This window comes from Metopolophium dirhodum, chromosome 5 (assembly GCF_019925205.1).
Source record: "Metopolophium dirhodum isolate CAU chromosome 5, ASM1992520v1, whole genome shotgun sequence".
In the NCBI taxonomy this organism is placed as follows: domain Eukaryota; kingdom Metazoa; phylum Arthropoda; class Insecta; order Hemiptera; family Aphididae; genus Metopolophium; species Metopolophium dirhodum.
In genome coordinates this window covers 27,626,969-27,647,372 of record NC_083564.1, presented here as the reverse complement: position 1 = coordinate 27,647,372, position 20,404 = coordinate 27,626,969, and the positions used below count along the sequence as shown (strand labels likewise).

Sequence of the window (20,404 nt, the reverse complement as noted above, 5' to 3'; positions counted from 1 at the left end):
TGTCGTTATTCTTGTTTTTCAATGCTACCAATACCTACCGAATCTAAAATATTCAAACACTAATAAGATAGGTTTTTCTATAATAAAATCTTCCTATTTTTAAAACATATATAATTTATACGTATAATTATGAATGTTTTTTAGACTAGAATAAAATGTGTTCTAAAAAGGTTTTTTCTCCTAGCTTTGAATACTTACAAAGTACTTACGTATTTATTCACCATAAACAACAATAAGAAAAACATGTACACGTCCTTATCCTGTAGTCTGTACCTATTTTACATTCTTACACATTATTTTACCTGTTGCTTCGAGAGCTAAAGTGAAAGTGTGTGTATGGCATACAAATTGTAGTACAATCGTTCAATATTTGATCGTCAGTCATTAACACACTGCACTATGAGCAATAAGTCGATTGTCGTAATAATACTCTTAGTGTCAATACTGATCAACTTTTCCGACAGTGTTGTGAAACGATGTTTCAGCTGCCGTTCCCGTGGAGATTTAGGAAGCTGTAAGGATCGATTTAAGTACACCAACCTCACACAGGTCAGCTTAGAATCCGGTATAGGAGTGGAAGCTGTGCCGTGTGCCTCGGGATGGTGTGGGAAAATAATTGAGACACGAAATTCTGATGCCAAAGAACAAGAATTCGATACGGCAACACAAAGGACGTGTTTGCAGAGAGGACCTTCAGATGGAGAAGAACGTTGCGATGACACCATGTGGGAGTATAAAAAAGTTTTTATGTGTTTTTGTCATGGCGACCTCTGTAACAATGCACCATCAGCTTCGAAAAGTTATAACTTCATCTATATTCTTACATTAACTTTTGGTATCCCTTTTATACTTACTCAATTGCTCATTTCATAGGTATTTTAACAATAAATAAGTGATTTTCAAAATTAATTTGTAAAATATAAAAAAAAAATATTGTGTGTAAATATTGACTATTGTATCTATAAAAAATTTTTTTTATCAAAATAAAAAATATATCTTTAAATCGTAGGTATTATGTATACCTACTATTTTGCAATGCCTAAAGAATTTTTTTTTTATATTTTTATTTTACAATCTATTCTCAACGGCCAAGGGCATAATAAAAATATGTAGTACACGCAATGCAATTAATACATGAATACATAATAAAGGGTGAGGGAAGAAACCATCCAGTGATCGCACTTCCTTAATACCTAAACAATAAAATACATTTTAAATGTGTGTATTTAAAATTTATCTCATCAAAAATTATTTTAATCATTTTCAAACTGGATATCTGCTTATTGCACCATAATAATATCAGAACCAACCAATTATGTTATAAATCATGATGACTCCAAAAATAAACGCTAAGTCCAATCTATCATTGAACTTTGTTGTTATGATTTAAGGATTGATGTACTTATTTTACTTATACAAATATTTGTGTAAAGGTACCTAAGCACCTAATTAATTCTATAAAATAATAAAAGTGCTGTTTTTAATTTTTATATTCAAATAAATAGGTACCTACCATACAGTGTTTGGAAGGAATGAGTTTCAAAAGAAACGAATTCCTTTTTATAAAATAAGAATGAGAAAATGAATTAGTTCTTTTTTTCAAGGAAAAATAACAAAATTGTTCGTTCCTTTCTAGTTCTAATAATTTACACAGATAATTATGCACAAACAAAAATTTCAAATTATACATATTTATAAGTTATAAGTTATACCTCTCATTTGCCTTTGAAATAGTGTACGTAATATAGTATAATTATGGTGAATGAGGGCCGCTCGTGCCCCTCTTTAATATGCCCCTGATGGAATAGTTAATACTGGTTGGTCTTTATAGGTATCTAATAACTACTTTGTTTCTCTTTACTTAACTATAAAAATCAAAATATGGCTTTAATTAATCTCACTAATAGTTTTAAAGACTAAATGTGGAATTATAAATAAAATATTCATCTTTTTTAGATCATTCATTGTTATAACTAGGGGCCAGAATTATATTCTTATAAAATAATCAAAATAAGATGCTAATATTCTCTTAAAAAACTGAAAATATTCTTCCATAATTAATAAAATTCATAATAAAATATGCTTTTTTATTAAAATATTCTCTTGAACTAAAAATATGCATTTATATGCAAAATAATTAAGCAATTAATACAAAAACCTGATATAAATAGGTACATAATAAAAAATACTACATGTTAAGAAAAGTTTGATTAAATTATTATTAATAATAATGTTTAATATTCAATTATTTTAAATTTTTAACTAAGAAAAACTTTATTTTGTTCCATGTGCTTTGGTGTCATATTTGTACAACGGTCAGTTAAAATGTTTTTATATGTGCTAATTTATATTATTTACGCCACTGCAACAAAAAATATCGAACATCTACAAAAATTAATCGATACATTCTCTTATATTCTTTATTATATAAAATATTCCCAAATATGCAAAAAAAACTTTTGCCATTACCTCAACTGTTTCATTATTTGTAAAGATTTCAATCCCCCGTTTAACTGCATAGACTAAAAAAAAATATGCAAAATAATATAATTCCAGCCCCTAGTTATAACTTATATTATAGACATTTGTATCAAATGGCTACTTATATGTACTTTATTTTTTGATCTGTTCTTATTTATAAATTTATAGGTACAAACATTGACTAATGTACAATGGTACAAGGTACTTACATAATAGGTTACAAGTTACAACTACCTATTTATTTTAAGCTATTATTACCATAGAACAATTGGTTATTACTTATTACTTTTTACTCTCTGCACTGCATATATTTTTTGATACGTATTCTCTATTGTAAGGTGGTATAAATGAAAAAAATATGGTAATTTGTGTTTTTAGGTATATATAATATGTACAATTTTTATTTGATATTGTAGCCTGTAGGTACTGTAGGTACCTAGAAATGCTTTGTGCCCTCTAACCACTACCGTACTGTTACTAGTACTGTAATTCTGTTTATACTAAGGACATAGGTAGTCATAGTAGACATAGGCAGTATGTGGATCAGGCCATTCAGCCCCACCACAAATTCTATATTTTAATTGTAATTCTATAATTTCTAATTCGTGAGTACCTCAGATATAATAAGGTATATCTTAGTCGATGATCAGCACTGATCTGGATGTTGTATATATTCAGTTCAGTAATCTTAAGTCGTGGTCGTAAACCCGTAATACAAATTATAGTTTAATTAAATGTTGTGTTATTATAAACTATAGTGTCAATTGTCATGATTCATGACAAATTGACAAAATACATTCATAATAATACGCTTAACTGCTGAATTGAGTCACAACAAATTTATTTCGTCTGTTAATATTTGTCATGATCATGAATAGTGAAGACTAGAGATTCCCTTATTATTGGCCTAATTGTCCTATACTTAATAAGACATGGTGTTTATTGTTTAATAGTTAATAATTATTATTTATGAGTTTATTTATTTGTGTGACATATTACATTTTATAATCAGTAGCTACTATAATATTATAATATAGTAACTATTTTTTTTTTTTATAGCTATTAATTGTCAAGCTATGACATATTTTTATATTATGTTCAATGGTTTCTAACAAATTACGGACGTGATTTAATAAGAATTATGAAACTAGGATATTAATTGGTTAATGCTAGTGGCTGCACTGGTAGTACTTTTAAATTATCTTATCGTTTATTTAAAAACAATAATATTATCTCGCCGCGGATGCTTATTTACGTTTATTGATCACACCACACATCACACCATGATCTACCGATAGATAAACTGTTTAAGGTATAAATGTTTATAAATGCCAGAGTAAATGTTAAATAGTTTTTTTTATTAACCATTAAGTGTTCAGTGTCTTTCATTTTATCCGTAACACAACAACACAACTATAATGAATTTGGTACCCGAGAAAAACAGCGATTTCAGTACAACGGAGTATTGGGACTCTTTTTTTACAAAACGTAAAGCTACTTTCGAATGGTATGGTAATTATGAAAATTTAAAACGTTTACTCACCAAATACATTAGTGCTAAAGATGTTATATTAATGTCGGGCTGTGGAAATTCTGATCTTAGTTTAAACTTGTACTCTGATGGATTCATCAACATGACTAGTGTGGATAATAGTGAAGTTGTAATTGCCAATATGAATAATAAACATAAAAACAAATACCCAGGTCTAGTTTATGAAATTGAGGATATATTGAATACCAAATATGCCGATGAAAAGTTTAGTGCCGTTATTGACAAAGGAACACTGGATGCTTTGATGCCGGATGGTGAAGTGGAGTCTCTTACACGTGCAATGAAAATGTTTAATGAGATCAAAAGAATATTGAAATTTGGAGGGCGATATATTTGTGTGTCGCTTCTTCAGTATCATATTGCACAGTTTATATTTTCCTATTTCAGTGAAAATGGTTGGATAATTCGTGTTTGCCAATGTACAGAAGTTGAAGACTCACCAGATTTCAATGGCCAACCTGTATTTATGGTTGTCTGCACTAAAGTAAATAAAATACCCGGAGCTAATCCAGTTCTTGAGTGGAATCCAGATGGACTTACAAATGAAAGATTAGATTCCATAAATGATCTATTAGAAATAGTTATTGATACTCAGAAATCTGTTTCAATGTGTTTTGATCTCACTAAATGTCAAATGGAAGATATATCAAATAATTATCGATTTGAAATTAATTGCTCCCAAACAAAAAAACCTCGTTACACAATTATGATTGTTGAATCTCCTACTCAAAAAAATCCAAATAAAATGACTTTTGCTGCATTTATTGTCCCTCATGGTCGAGAACATGAGTGGTTATTTAGCAGCGAAGAAGGGCAAGATATACTGCGACGGAATTGTAATGTAGATCGTTTAGCTATTATTAGTATGCATCGAGGACAGATCTATAAGAATTTAAAACAAGTACAGGGGGAGCTATCAAGACTTATGTTGAAAATAGCACCACAAGGTGTCATAAGACGTGGTGAAACCATACTATTTTTATCATTAGAACAACAACTTGGAGACAGAAAAATCATTATGGAAAGCAAAAGTGAACACTCTGGAAATTTTGTAATAGAGGAAGTAATTGGGCAAAAAGATGAAACTTATAGACGTTTAGTATTCCTTAACATGCCTCATATCATTCAATCAGAAGCAAAATTACTGACTGAAAATGGAGAGATCAAAATCGACTATTCCCATTTCCTCAGCGATTACATACCATATTTGGGCCTCGGCGTGGGCATTTTAGCAAATCGATTAAATAGAGAATCTAAAATCCTTTTAATTGGTTTGGGTGGAGGTGTACTTACTAATTTATTGTTAAATGCTTATAAAAATGTAAATATTGTTGCTTTAGAAATAGATCTAGTCGTATACAAAATAGCCAAAGAAGCTTTTGGACTGTTAGAGGACAACAGATTAGAAGTAAATATTTGCGATGGTCTTGAATATATATGCAATGCTGTCAAAAATAATGATAAATATGATGCAGTAATATACGATGTCGATGTTAAAGATCCTACATTGGGTTTAAGTGGACCTCCAAAAGCTTTTTTGAGACAAGATATACTGAATAATGTAAAAAGTTTAATCGGAAAAGACGGTTTATTTTTATTGAACTTTGTCTGTCGTGCATCTGACGTTAAAGCTGAAATTTTAAATGTTTTGAAGACTAATTTTAAACAACTAACATCATTAAAAATTGCTGAAGATATTAATAGAGTGCTGTTAGCAGGAAATAGTGTTGAAGCATTTGATGCACACCTTTTAGAACAAACTGCTGCATACATGAACCAATGCACCAAAAGTAACCCACTCATTGCTTGTGATGTCATTGATATTTCTGCTTTGAAGGAAAATATTGAAGATATTTAATGCTAAAGCATTTTATAAATGCTTTATTTTTCATACTTGATTACTTGTACTATTTAAGTTTATATGAATAATTTAATTTAGATACACTAAGTTTATAATGTATTTAATTGTTACATTTTTGAAGGTTGTTATTTTTTTTTTTTTTTGATAACATAAGAACAATAATTATTTAGAAATATAAATATAATAAACAAATTTCTTAGATATCACATTTGTTTTTAACAATAGTAGCTTTATTCTGAAATTATTATATTATTTTCTATACCAGCCTCATATTATGTGGATAATTGGACATATTAATTGTTGGGTTTTAAAAAATATTTTTTAAATACAAACATTTTTATTTTTATTCACTTATATTTTTTTTACAAGTTAGGTATAAGAGTACCATAGAAGTGGCTTACTTGGGGCAGTTTTGAACTTTGACAATGTATATCTCAGTTAATAATTATAGTATGGGGTCAGTAAAAGTTGTCTCTTAATCTATACTTTAATATAGATTTTAATTTAAATTTGTATACTTCATTTCTGATTTTATATATTTTTTTTTGTGGCTGCCCCAAGTTACCTTTGAAAGACCGTATCTTGGGACAGTTATTTAATTTTGATAAAAAAAACTCATTTTGAGCCTATTGTGTCCATCTTGGGGCAAAATACATGAAAAAAAATGTTTTCTTACAACATTTAACATAGAAATGTGTCATTAAAATTGTATACAATTTATAACTATGTTCTAGGTGAATAGATTAATAGATACAACTAAAAATGCTTTCTAAATTGTAATTTTGAATATTCAACTTAAAACAAGTTAGGTAATATAGTCAAATTAAAAAAATTACGCTATGTACATCTACTAACCTATGATAAGAAACATAATTATATTGAATAAAAATACTGATGAATTAAAAAGATGGTGTCCCAAGTTAAAATAAAAAAACATCGATAACTTTAAAAATATTTCACATACGATGATGATTTTTTTTTCATCTCTAATAGAGATGCAGAGAATAAATATGTTTCTTAACAATATTTACATCAAGTCAATTATTACAGAGTAAATTGTGGTTGATTTTATGCTGTTAAAGCTGTTAGTAAAGATCTACTTTTTAAATATGAATATATAGTTAAGATCCCTTAAACTTACGACTGATGTGTTCTGGACTTTGCAAATATTGTGTTGATTAATTATCCGATTCAAAAATTATCTTATAGTGATGACAAAAGAGGTAATAGCGACAATAAGCCAAAACGACATTTGTGCCCTAAGTAAGCCACTTCTACGGTATAATGATTTTTTTCCATTTAAAATATTGTCTATAGTCTGTACCAAATAAGAGTACATCGCGTTGGCGCATCCAAATGAATCGCGGAGCAACGTCTGGACCCCTGGCAGTCTTTTAGCTCTATGATTGGTCACCATTAGTCAGCTGCGTTTGCCGCCAACAACAATGTTGTTGCTGTCAGAACGGACGGCGGGAGCTCCATCTAGCATGCGCGAGTTTGGACCGATTTTTGTCCGCCACCTGGTGTGCTTTTATTTGGTACAAACTATAGAGTTAATTTTGGCCCATAAATTACACTTATTTCACACAACACTAATATGCATTATACATATTTTAAAGGTTTAATTCACCCTGTTTAAAACAATTATAGTAAATAAATTATTGGAAACACACTTTATGAAAATGAAATGTTATCAAGAAAAATTAATTTGAGAAGTACATTGTTTCATTAGTGTTTGCTTGAGCTTCTATTAGACAATTTGTGTCCAAGTTGCTAAGAGTATTTGTTATTCTGTCGACCAATTTTTTTCTGTACCTGTACACGGTGCGGTCCACTGTAGAGTCTGCAGTTACACAATCATTTCCTCCATACTCACAAACCCTATAATGATGAAGTATTGCACGTTCTGGTGTAAAATAAAATGTCCCATCATTAGGATTTAAAAACTCCCAGATAAAATGATTTCCAACTTCTACTATTCGTTGCGGATCACAAATATATTTTGAACGTTGTTTATGTGGATGCAATTTAGTCTTACGCCGTGTTTTACGTAATACTACAAGATTTGAATGAAATGGATTCTGATCTAATGGTAAAGAGTCATCATCAGCCCATTGCATGTAGAAGAATGCATTACGAAATGAATAAGCAGCTGGAGTTTGATAAATGTTTAACCAACTAAAAATAAACAAGTAATAAAATTAATTTTACATATTTGTAAGGCATTAGAAAATCTTAACATTAAACATACTTAATTAATTTGATTAATGTATCATTTTGTCTAGGAACAATAATTTCATCTATGTCTAAAAATGCCACATATTTTGATTTGTACATATTTCTATACAAGCAATCATTAAGCGCAGCAAACATTCCTTCAGTTCTGATTTCTTGCTTGGATACCATATCCAACTGCCAAGGTAAAACAGAAACCAAATTGTCTTTTATGTAACGGTCCAAAACACATTCAACATTTGGCCCAATAGTATTTTTATAAAATGTAAAATGTCCAATCCCGAGTAAATAATTTAACTCTACAAATTCCATTAGTTGTATTGCCTTAAATTAAAAACAAAATATATTATAACAGTTACTTAAAATATATAAGAACTTGAATAAATTTAAATGATGAAATAATTACTCGATCATAATAATAATGAAATGGCTTAACACAAATTTCTATATCAGTCTTGAGTTGACTAGTTGGTTTTGGCATTTGAATCAGAATTTCATTTGTAATTGGATCTTTAATATGAGACACAATAGATACGCTTAACGGATGGTTTCCGTCTGATGGTAATTTGCACAACACAAATACTGCACTGTACTTTAGATTCCAGTTTTCCCGGATTGCTTTCACAAATGCTGAAACCGTCTTGGAACTATTTGCATACCATAATCTACACCAAACTGGATCTGGTTTTCGAGTTTTGGTCGCACCAATTATACGTACCAATGGTCCAATAGATTTGATTCTTGTATCCAAGTATGCTGAATAAATGAAAAATTTGTACCTATTTGATAATATAAACATATTAAAGTCAACACACTAAAAATTAATTTCAAATAGTCACAATACTTTGTTGATTGGACTTTTTGCCAAACTGCGTCTCTTGGAACGATTCCACTTCGATTGGGTAATGTACGTTCTACATGCGGTGGATGTATTATATACTGTTGTTTTGCAGGCTTGTAATGGGTCGGTGGTTTAAGTTTTTGACTAAAATACTTGTTGTCCTAAAAATGAATATATGGATCAACGCTATTATTAATAATTACATATTTACATGGTGTATGATAGTCTGTTAAACTTACTTTGACGTCTACGCTGTTGGGTTTTTCATCGAAGACAAAAAAGACTACGAACAAGGTAAGAGCACCAGTGAACAAGAGCAGCAACAGACGAACTCGAGTTTTCATCATTGAATCACGAAGGTAGTACTAAAATTGTAGTATTGTACGTGTACCCAACATCGCGTTCTGGGGGAGGTTATATTTAAAAAAATTAATTTCCAAAACATAGAACGCGATTTGCAGCAAACTGAGGTGCGGTCGCGGGATGACAACGACACACTCGACGTACTTCATTGACTTGCTCCATCGTTACGAAACGAAATCGCTATAGTACGACGTTATCTATGGCTATGACGTCGGGTCGAATCCGCCCGGTGAGCGAAGAACACCGGCCAGCCGCATCCCCGTCTCACAAACCTGCGGCAGCAACAGCGCAGCGCCTGCCGTCGACCGTCGACATGACGACGGCCGTAAACGGAGCCGCGCCGGCGATGAACAGCGTCGTTATCGTCGTCATTGACATTGCAAACGATGACATGCGTCCGCGTTCCCCTTTAAAATGGTTATCATTCGATTGCGGCGGACGTCAACAAACCGCTCTCGTTCGTGTTCAATGTTTAAACTGTACGATTATTATTTTATGATAAATGGCGCGGTACGACACCGACTATACCGGCTATGAACGACGATGGATAACCATTAACCACGAACACGCAATTACGAAAGACTATTTATTGATTAATGATTATGATCGATGATCACGGAATAGAACTATTTGGTTGTGCGATTGACGGCCAGACGACGCGATTATACTAAAATGTACAACATAATTATTAGAAGATTCCGCGTAGACGCGAAGTCCGTGAGCGCATAGCTTAATTATTATTACTGTGCATATAGTGCACGGGGGTCGTGCGATGTGTACGTTTTAATTCGCGTCTGCGCGGTGCACATCTCCTGCAAATATCACCCTGCCGGCAGAGCAGGCGCAACCCTAGTATACAGACGTACTATATATGTACAGTAATAGTGTAATACCCTACAGACCGTTACACTCGGAAAAGTCCGAACGTCGAATAAACACAGTGGCCTGAGACGGGGGTAGCTCTCGATCGAATCGGCTCGGCGAGTCGGTTGACGGCGAGTGGTGACAGCTGACAGTCGATGACTTGTGATACACGCGGTACAACCACAGAATATATGAAATAATATTCTGTATTTCATATTATATTCTGTGGTACAACGATGTACACCGTCCGTACATTTTAATATTGCTATGCCCGGCCTTTACCAACCGGGATTCCATTGTTTCAATTGATGTCGATATAATATGTCCAACATACATCGGAATATTGTTACACGTCTTATAGTCATATTGTTAATAATATTACACAATATAGGTACCGAGTGAAATGTCCGTAATTACAAAACTATTTATAAATTAATAATTTCTACACATCATGATGATACAATCTTACAAATTACTATTTTCACGTGACGTTTTTAATTTGTTATGAACCTACAAACATATTTATATTTACCTATAATATTATGTTATATATTAATTGAACACAGGCAATGTATAGACGATGTGATACGCATTGTATAAACAGGATTTTAAAATTTCTTTTGAAAAACCGTGATGTACCTACGTAGTCTGAGAAAAGTACAATTTTACATAAGGTTATACTTAGGTAGAAATTAAAAATAATCATCAGCTACCCGAACTGTGGCCTAGCATTACTTCCTCAAGGATTGGAGTTGGATCTACAGGCTCCGACCATAGGCGTGTTGCGTGTCTACGGGTCGACGGGTCGTTCCTGTCATTACGGGTTATTCCCCCTCCCAATTTCCACCAATGATGCAAGGGTATATACATTCTGAGTCTTGCAAATTGTTCGATTTTTAATAAATAAGATTATACTATAATGTGTTAAAGTACATATAACAAAACAATAAGTACTTATAGTAACTTCCTATGGCTACCGGCAATATGATCGACTATTTTTTTTGTTTCTATATAAATGTTGATAAACAAAATTTGGTGTTTTTATAAAATTATATATTAGCTGTATCTATTATTAATTTATTCATTGTTCATCAGTAGAATTTTTAATACATATTATTTAATATTGGTTTGGCAATTAATAAAGTCATATTATGTAAGAAAATTAACTACTAATAGATTTTCAAAATAAAATAATATGTATGTTAAATTTAGAAACAAAATCGTTAGTATTATCTGATAAATTTCTAATGTTCAGAAAATTTCAAATGATTTTTCTTTTTTTTCACAAATTATTAATTCAAGAGATAATAAATAGTAATTATTCAAAGTAACAAAGATTTTAAATGTCCAATGGGGGCGGTTAATAGTTTTTTTTTTGTTACTAGGTGTATAACCTCTGTTAAGATTAAGTAACGTAGTCGGCGGCCAACTTGTATACAGAAAATTGACTGGATGGGGATGACAAACAGGTGATACTATAACAGTATCAAACTATACACTAACTGTCTCAACATTACTAAATATTTTTTTATTTTCAATTAATCACCTTTGATAATAATTTTGTGATATAATATATTGTAAGCTTAATTTTAAGAATTAATAGGACAAAATTAAAAATGCGCAAAATCTATTATTGTATTAATTAAATTTATTTTGCTGAATAACAAATGTAACAAGACATTATACATTACAATAGCATACTGACTAAGAAATGAATAGACTTTTCATTAATAGAACACTTATTAACAAAACTTTTAATTTCATAATTCAATATCAAACTTTAATAAAATAACACTTCAAAGTTCAAGTATATCAAACAAAGCCAAAGTATAAAATCATAGTATGAATAGTTTCAAAAAAAAGTTTTTCACGTTAAATTCAAGAATACAGTGTGTTTAAACAGATTTCTTCATTATTTATAAACATAATTTCAATATAAACAATTAAATATATAGGTAGTTGTTAGTTATTTTAATTATGAGAATATTTAATATACAGGATTGAACAAGTGTTTTTTGAGCAAAAATAAAACATAAGTGATTAACAGTTTGTTTTTTGAAATATATTATTATGTCTTATACATTTAAGTACCAACCTATAGTCTATACTATTATTTTGAAAATAACAATTCTATATAGAAGATATTTATGTTTTATAATATTAACCAATTAATTTAAGAAATTATAGATCCAAAATATTAGATAAGATTATTGCTGGGTTGCATAAAAAATGTATTACATTTAATGGTTCACTAAAAATTTAATGGACCAATCGTGGGCCACTAAATCTTGTTTAAGGAATCATTATCTCATTATTGATTCATTAAATGTTATGTACAACCTGGCATATATCTTTTTAATAAGTTATAGTATTTCTTTTGGTCTGATGACTGCTAAAATTTGAGTAAAAACATAAATTGAACTGAATGTTCATAGCTATTCTTATTAATTTTAAAATCATTTATATACTTAGACATTTTACGAATGAGAACAATCTTGTAAAAACTTACACAACAATCAAACATATTGTAAAATAATACAATATTAAATATTAATATAACTAAAAGGAATATGTATAAAAAAAATTTATGACATAATTATATTATCTTTCTTTTATATAATATTAAACATTATTATAATTTCTTTGGTTTCTAAAATCAATTTTGCCATAGCAAAAACTGTTAACATAAAACAAATTAGCTGTATTAATAAAAACATAATATTTAGTACAAAAATAAGTATTTTTACTTTAATACAACAAATTAATTGTCTATAAAAAAAATAATTACCCAGAGGTAAATTATTAAATCATTACAGTATGACAAGATTAAGCATGTATATTTAATAATTCATTGAATGGCTAAATAATAATAATAATAAAAATATAAATAATAATAATAATTATAATGTAAAATATAATAATAATAAATAATGTAAAATATAATAATAATAAATAATGTAATAAGTAATAACAAATAAAATATATATATAGTTATGACAAATAAAAATTTGTACACATTAAAAAACATTCACCAAAATTATAATGGGAATAATTTGAAGTGTGCAAATGGTAACTGAGATGACAACTTTGATTTTTTAGTATTGTTCACTCTTTGGTATATGTAATATGAAATATCTGTACATTGTATTTATAAAATTTATCATTGTAACAATTTTATTTTAACATTTTTGATTTAATATCTAGTAAAAATGTATTACAACTAAACAATAAAATATTATACATAATAATTAATAATAATTATGATGTGTATATATGAAATTATATGATTTTTCCCCAAATACGATTAATTTTTAAAAATACAAATATTAAGATATATTTTCTATTTATTATACAACTACGTTGTTTAGTCATATCAAATAAATCTATAGTGTATACAATATTATTTTATAGTCCATTTATGACAAATAAGAAATTATTTTATACTTATAAACATAAAACACAGAATTCTAGTTTTATACTGGGTGATTCATTTAATTCATTATTCAAAAAAAATTAATGTTTTTGAAAATATTTTTTTTATATGGTTTCAAGTTACAAAAAAAGTTTATTATTAAAAATTATATTTTTTAACCTTTTAACTTTTTACTTTTTTGAATGGCAACATACAATTTTAATTTCATCTTCGAAAGCAGAATATTTTTCAAAGTATTTCGATACATAAAAATTGAATTTAGGACTCGTAGTTTATGAGTTATTAGTATTTAAAGTATAGATGAGCGGAATAGTGGAACAATATTTTGGGGGGTACCACTCTACCCCGCTCATTTACTTTAAATACAGATAACTCATAAACTACTCGTTCTATTTGATTTTTATGTATTGAAATACTCAGAAAAATTTTCTGCTTTCAAAGATGAAATATAAAACTACATGTTGTCATTCAAGAAAGTAAAACTTTAAAAAAAGGTGTTTTTTAGCAAATAGAAACCATCAATTTTTTTTTTTCTGAAACATTTATACTTTTTGCAATAATAAATGTTCAATGATAAAAGAATCACCCAGTACAAATATAGATTGCATGTAATATTGTACTAACGTTTTAATGAACAGACAACAATAATTTCAGATAAATGATACAAATGAAAATTGTATTTTAATTATATTGTAATATAATATTATGCTGTAAATATATACATTGTAGTTTGAATGATTTATGCATTATTTGAAGTTTATTTAAAATGTAAAGACTTATTTAATTTTAAGTATAATTCTTCAATTAAATTATAAATATTTAAAAAAAATTCGGCACTGTTTACTTTATATTATCACCTTTAATGAGTATAATTTTTTAATGTTTTATCGTTTATAAATTATTACTATGTAAGTAAAGGTTGATAAGACATATATATACTCATATATTTATTATGCACACATTATAAGTATTCAAAATATGTTATTTTATACTTCTTAGATTTATGTAATAATTTGATATTTATTAATTCAGATTACATATTTAATTTAGTTAATAAGGGTAAATTAATTAAATAGATACAATTTTTATTTACACTCAACGATTTTTTATAAAGTAAAATTATAAATATAGATTTTAACTAAGAAGTAATTCTTGTAGGTACTCAGTAATTCTTATAGTCATAAATAAATTTAAGTTTAAAATGTGGAAACTGGGAAATAACTTATTTTTGAACAATTTATTTATGTTCAAAATAATGGACCATATTATATTAATTAAATTGTATTATAAGCAACTTTTAACTGGTTTTAGTTATCACTCAAGCACAATAATCACAGTATTTTTAATTAATTTATAGGTTAATATTATCTCACACAGCTATATATTCACTTAATTAATAGATTTGTGAGTTGTATCCTGTAGGTTATATCCATGTTAGAACTCAAGAAAATATATATTAAACTATTTTAATTAAATATTTAAAAATATACAAATATATTTTTATTTTTTTAAACTTATTTTAATATTAAATTGTAAACAACCATTAATTATTTATTAAATAAAATAATGAGTTAAAATGTGTACAAATAGTTATGATTTAAAAATTGCATTGTATTTGATGGGAGTTTATAATATGTTCAATAATATTATTTAATGTCTATATTTTGTCCCTGTCTCTTATAAAAATGAATTTTTTAATTATCCTTTTTTTAGACGTCACCATTTTTACTGATTAACATATACTAACCACCAAAAGTTCAGTGTTGAACAATACAAAAACAATTCTTATATGTGACAGAGTTATGAATAAGGTTATTTCCTTCATAATTTTGATGTTAATTAAAATACAATTTCTGTAAGATATTAATATTAGTTAAATAGCCTAAAAAATATGCATAAATACAAACAAGTATTGGTCCTCCACAATAAATATTTTTTTTACTCATGATTAAAATAACAAAAACATTACAAACACATTTAATAACCAAAAAAAAAACTATTTTATATTAGAAAATATTTTAAGGAATTATTATAATTGTAAAAATATAACTAAATTAAAAATTGATAAAATGTTCTGAATAAATTCAAATAGATATTATATCCAATAAGGAACTTTTAATATATAAAACAACATTTATCGTTTAAGTCTTTCATATATTATCTAACACGAGATATAAGCAATGTTTACTAAGAGCTCTTAAACCTTTTTTGTGATGCAAAACATGTACAAAAATTTGACTAGTTAAAAATAAAATGAAGTGTTAAGACAAAAATAATTTGAATTAGCAATTTTAGGGTAAATAACATTTGATATGATAATAAAATAATAATTATTAACTCACAGTTATCAACTGATATTTTGGTTGGTTATATTTTGCTGTTGTTTCGCTACAGCCATTGCTTGTTTGATAGCTTCTTTATAACTACTTGTTTTCTTGTGTTTGTTAAATCGAGACTATAAAAAAATAATTTCTACTCAAAAATATTGAAAAATCACAATAATATTTAATATTTTCAAAAAATACTATTCTTTAAAATAATTATTTTTAAATGTACAATAGTGGAAACCATTATTAAATAATGCCATTTTTCAGTAGGTAGCGAATTTTTGGGACTGTCTGGATTATATATAACTTCTCCCTAGAGCCTGTTTTAATAATTTATTTAATTGAAAGAAATATTGTACCTAATACTATCTTTGTTTATAAATAGTTAAACAAAAACTATGTATAATAGTAAAACAAAAAAACATTTATTTTTATTATTATTTAGTTATTTTAAAACTAAAGTAATATAGTTCTCTTAGAACATTTTTACTGGACATTTGATAGAAGACAATTTATGGTAAGGCAATTTTAGGTCGATATAGAGCAGAGGGATTTTTTTATTGGTCATTGCCCCTCTAAAAGAAAATCACAAATACATATACCACTGTCTTTATATTAAGTAGTTACTCATTTTGATAAATGGTTTCTACTATGATTGAATAGTTACACAAATTATTCCAAAATAAGAAAAATGGTGAATTAAAATTTGAGTCAACAATCGTTAATCGACCTTGTCAGTCTGCCTCTAACTACTCATTAATACATTATTTAGACATTTTAACACTAATCAGTTTTCCACCAAATTTTTTTCATAACACCTACATCTTATTTTGAATATTTTTTACATACCTTGTAAAAATCTAAAAATGGATTAATCTGATCGCAATTAAGAAAAGATGTAGTAGAAGAACCAAACCAAGTGACATTAACAAATGACCCATTTTCTTCACCATTACTTGTAGTAAAATTTGATACCTTAATAGTCAATATCAACAATTTTAATTTAAGACATAACAGTTAGGTACTAATATCTGCTTTTAAAATTATAATTTTACCGACTATACATACCTTTGCTGGCCACCAAGGAAATCCTTTTACTTTTCCCCAAACAACATCGCCTTCGTGTAGAATTTTACCCGATTTCAATACAAAAAAGGAATTAGAGTCTGATGTTTCTATCTGAGGCATTACAAGTTCAGGTGAACTATTTAATTCAATGTCATCATCAGAGTGTTGACCATTTACATTATTAATTGATTCAGAACTATTAGTTTCTTTTCTTGCACAATATTCCTCTTTAGAATTAAAATTATTTAAATGTATTGAGAAATTATTCATTTCTAAATCATCCTCATGTTCTTTATGTCTTTTCTTATGTTTTTTTCTTTTTTCTCCATCTTGTCTTCTACGTTTTGCTCTTTTACGCAAGAGTTTATCTGGTTCGCTATCTCCATCAGCTTGACGAGATGGTATTTCCATAACTGTACCTTCACCTTGAGATCCAAATGTTATTTTTATGATTGGTGTTTTTTTAGTTTCTTCAAATGCTGTTTCATCCCATAGATCTTCCATTGATCCAATGCTAGGTTTTTTTCTTAACACCATTTTTTCTTCAATATCACAGTCATCTTCACAGTCTTTTTTGTTACCTACCCATTCATCTAGTTCAGTGAATGTTGAATAATTATTAAGTGCCTCTGTTATTTCTCTTGATTTAATTTTTACAAGTTTAGGTATCAGGGTACGGCACATAGATTTAACTTGAGATACAGAATCTGATGGTTTTATAGGAAACTCTGGAACAGGTCCATGACTTCGTAATAATCTCTTTTCAGGAATTGTGTTACTTTCATTTTTAACAAGATCTTTAGAGGTATCAACATTGTCTGAATTTTCAGTACAATTTGATTTACATTTTGAACATAGAACTTGACGAGGTCTTAGACGAACAGTCATGGGTTTTCTCACTTTTTTAGTTTTACTGGGAATTTTTTTTAATGTGTTTGGGGTATTTTGGAAATAGGTAAAACGTTGACTTACAGAATATAAAATGTCATTATCAGATTCAGTCTTTAAATTTCTGGGCGATAGTGGAGGTTTTGTCATAGGAACACTTCCACATGGAAAACGTCTAAAAGTGCACACAAATGTATTTATAGTTTTAATTTATAAAATTCAAATCTTACCTTTTGACATTGTTCAACAGTATGCCTTGGTAAACAGACCCATTTATGGCAGTATATGACACTACAATCATATCTGGCGTAACACTCTCGACCACCACCTGTATGACAGCATTCTCGAGGACCCCAATATTTGTATCCATCTGTAGTTAGCATTTGACTACTAAAGGAAACACATAATTTCAATTAGAAAAACAATTTTTTTTTTTTATTATGCACTTATATAATTTAAAATAAAACTGCTCAACATTTAGCATGTGTATGTAAAAAAACTCACAAATATTATAACTGTAACATATACAGTGAACAATTAAATATTCTTACTTATATTGATATTTAAGTATTTAATCTAATATATATGTTATTAAATAGGTAAGTACCTAATAAGTATGAAAAAAATAATCTTATTAAAATGTTTAGTAAAAACTAAAAGGCTGAAATGCTGAATGCTGAAAGGCAAAAAGTGGTACACTGTTACAGGAGACGTGGGGTGGAGCTTTGATAAGGATCATGATTACACGACACCAAAGAGATTTTACAAATAAACTATTTAGTTACCAAAAAGTGACACGATAATATTATTATTTTTAAATTTAAATTATTGTTTTTATTACAAATTTATTGATACAAATTGAATACAAATAAATAATGTAGTACTTTATAGTACCTAGGTAATCAATTATTTCATAAAATAATTTGAATGAAACATATTTTTCCTGTTATTTAATTTTAATTTATATAAGGGTATACGTATTCGGTAACTATATCATTGTCCAGGGCTCATTCTAAGGATTTTTATTAACTATGTGCATTTTGGTTAAATGAGCCTATAAAATAATAAAAATAGAACGAAAATCTTGAAATATAATATCTGATAAATTAATGTCCTCTTTACTTTTGTCATAATATTTATATATACCTACATAACACAATATTAGAAAATTCTTTTTTTAAATTTTTTTTTTTAGTTTGCTTTTAAAATTTACTTTTTCTGTTCCATTAAACCATTCTTGTTCTTTGGCTTTAGGCGTCTTTAATACGGCGCTTGTTTTGATTTAACCATATTTGTATTGCTGGACTTGGGTGGGACCCAATTTTGAAGAGCTGGCATATTAAAATGAATAAAAAGATATTCATTTTCCGTTTCACCATGCAAATTTTGACGATTTATTGATTTAAGAATATTGCTTTTACTTATTACTTATAGTTATTAATCGTTCTACGTCAGCGTTGTGAGGTTTTATAGCCATCAATTTGTACAAAATCCTAACCTAATCGTACTAAAATCCTATGAATAAAAAAAACCAATTTTAGTCCAGACTACATCACAATAAAACGATTTATGACGGTATATCGGTACGATTATTAATTATTATACACAATTTTACAGTAAATGCACTGAACTATAATATACTTACGAAATAAAAATCCCCGGAAAAATTTCCCCAGACTACAGTATTAGTATATAATTACTCAAAATTACATGTAATTCATTAATCAAATGTTTTTTTAAAAGCTATTTAGTGTAGTAATTACTATACTAATTACCACATTGTTAATATTTAATTACAAATAAACAAAAGGTTTAGGGGAGTACTTACCAAGTCAGGGATCGGCAAGTAAACTTTCTTGATTTTTAATTTTTAGAAATTTAATAACTGATATCACACGCAAGCGGTATAACAATTTGAATCCAGAAAAATGTCGGTGTGAACAGCACCACAAAAAATTCATTTTCATTTTCATTGAATGAGATAGATATCCGAAACCAGAGAGCGGATTTCGTTGTTTGAGGTCTTGATGTTAGATTCACATTGGTTAGGAGAAGTGCAGTGAAGATTTTCAGGTACTTTATCTTTAATAGTTAATTCACTACAGAACATTTTTAGCACTTAAGTACTAACAGCACGGGGTCCGCCGTCCGCGATCTATTTATATTATACCGCAGATAGATTGCCTACCTGATAATATACTGCTGCGAATCAGAATTTTTATTCCGGGCAACGGAAAAGTTAAGATAAGTTCTGAACACCATACACAGTGCCGGATTTAGCGGGTGTACAGGGGGTGCATTGTACCGGGGCCTCAAGACCAAGGTTGTATTAGGGGCCTCAGCGTGAAGTCCTAAATTTTCTAACTTTCTATAAGTTTGTATTATAAAATGAACAAATTTTATTATTTTAAGATGTTACTGACAAGTGACAACCATTTACTATTTAGATAATACTATTTATCTTTGTTATTGTTTGTTTTACATATTTATT

The 20,404-nt window shown here is 28.3% G+C and overlaps 4 protein-coding genes across 10 annotated transcripts; 2 read left to right on the top strand and 2 right to left on the bottom strand.

Annotated features, from left to right (window-relative positions):
* Positions 1 to 260: 260 nt before the first annotated feature.
* Positions 261 to 1,012, top strand: LOC132944901 (uncharacterized). The gene has a single exon (XM_061014446.1). The coding sequence runs from the start codon at positions 400 to 402 to the stop codon at positions 871 to 873; it is 474 nt and encodes a 157-aa protein (XP_060870429.1). The 5' UTR covers positions 261 to 399; the 3' UTR covers positions 874 to 1,012.
* Positions 1,013 to 3,636: 2,624 nt separating this feature from the next.
* Positions 3,637 to 6,095, top strand: LOC132944897 (eEF1A lysine and N-terminal methyltransferase-like). Its single transcript, XM_061014436.1, has one exon. It carries the CDS (start codon positions 3,900 to 3,902, stop codon positions 5,889 to 5,891), a length of 1,992 nt encoding a protein of 663 aa, XP_060870419.1. The 5' UTR covers positions 3,637 to 3,899; the 3' UTR covers positions 5,892 to 6,095.
* A 116-nt stretch (positions 6,096 to 6,211) lies between these two features.
* Positions 6,212 to 10,299, bottom strand: LOC132944899 (beta-1,4-galactosyltransferase galt-1-like). 2 transcript variants are annotated; one of them, XM_061014444.1, is made up of 6 exons: positions 9,478 to 10,299; positions 9,210 to 9,374; positions 8,974 to 9,131; positions 8,536 to 8,908; positions 8,146 to 8,453; positions 6,212 to 8,072 (listed from the first exon to the last, which is right to left on the bottom strand). In XM_061014444.1, exons 2-6 carry the CDS (start codon positions 9,315 to 9,317, stop codon positions 7,598 to 7,600), a joined length of 1,422 nt encoding a protein of 473 aa, XP_060870427.1. In that variant the 5' UTR covers positions 9,318 to 9,374; positions 9,478 to 10,299; the 3' UTR covers positions 6,212 to 7,597. The 2 variants fall into 2 exon arrangements, with proteins under 2 accessions (XP_060870427.1, XP_060870426.1); XM_061014443.1 differs by having other exon boundaries at positions 9,210 to 10,298.
* Positions 10,300 to 11,819: 1,520 nt separating this feature from the next.
* Positions 11,820 to 18,607, bottom strand: LOC132944898 (PWWP domain-containing protein 2B-like). Of its 6 annotated transcripts, XM_061014438.1 has the most exons (6): positions 18,418 to 18,607; positions 18,144 to 18,303; positions 17,026 to 18,088; positions 16,807 to 16,932; positions 15,973 to 16,085; positions 11,820 to 13,332 (listed from the first exon to the last, which is right to left on the bottom strand). In XM_061014438.1, the coding sequence occupies exons 2-5, from the start codon at positions 18,281 to 18,283 to the stop codon at positions 15,978 to 15,980; spliced, it is 1,437 nt and encodes a 478-aa protein (XP_060870421.1). In that variant the 5' UTR covers positions 18,284 to 18,303; positions 18,418 to 18,607; the 3' UTR covers positions 11,820 to 13,332; positions 15,973 to 15,977. The 6 variants fall into 6 exon arrangements, with proteins under 6 accessions (XP_060870421.1, XP_060870420.1, XP_060870422.1 ...); XM_061014437.1 differs by lacking the exon at positions 11,820 to 13,332 and having other exon boundaries at positions 14,434 to 16,085; XM_061014439.1 differs by lacking the exon at positions 11,820 to 13,332 and having other exon boundaries at positions 14,434 to 16,085; positions 18,144 to 18,300.
* Positions 18,608 to 20,404: the final 1,797 nt, after the last annotated feature.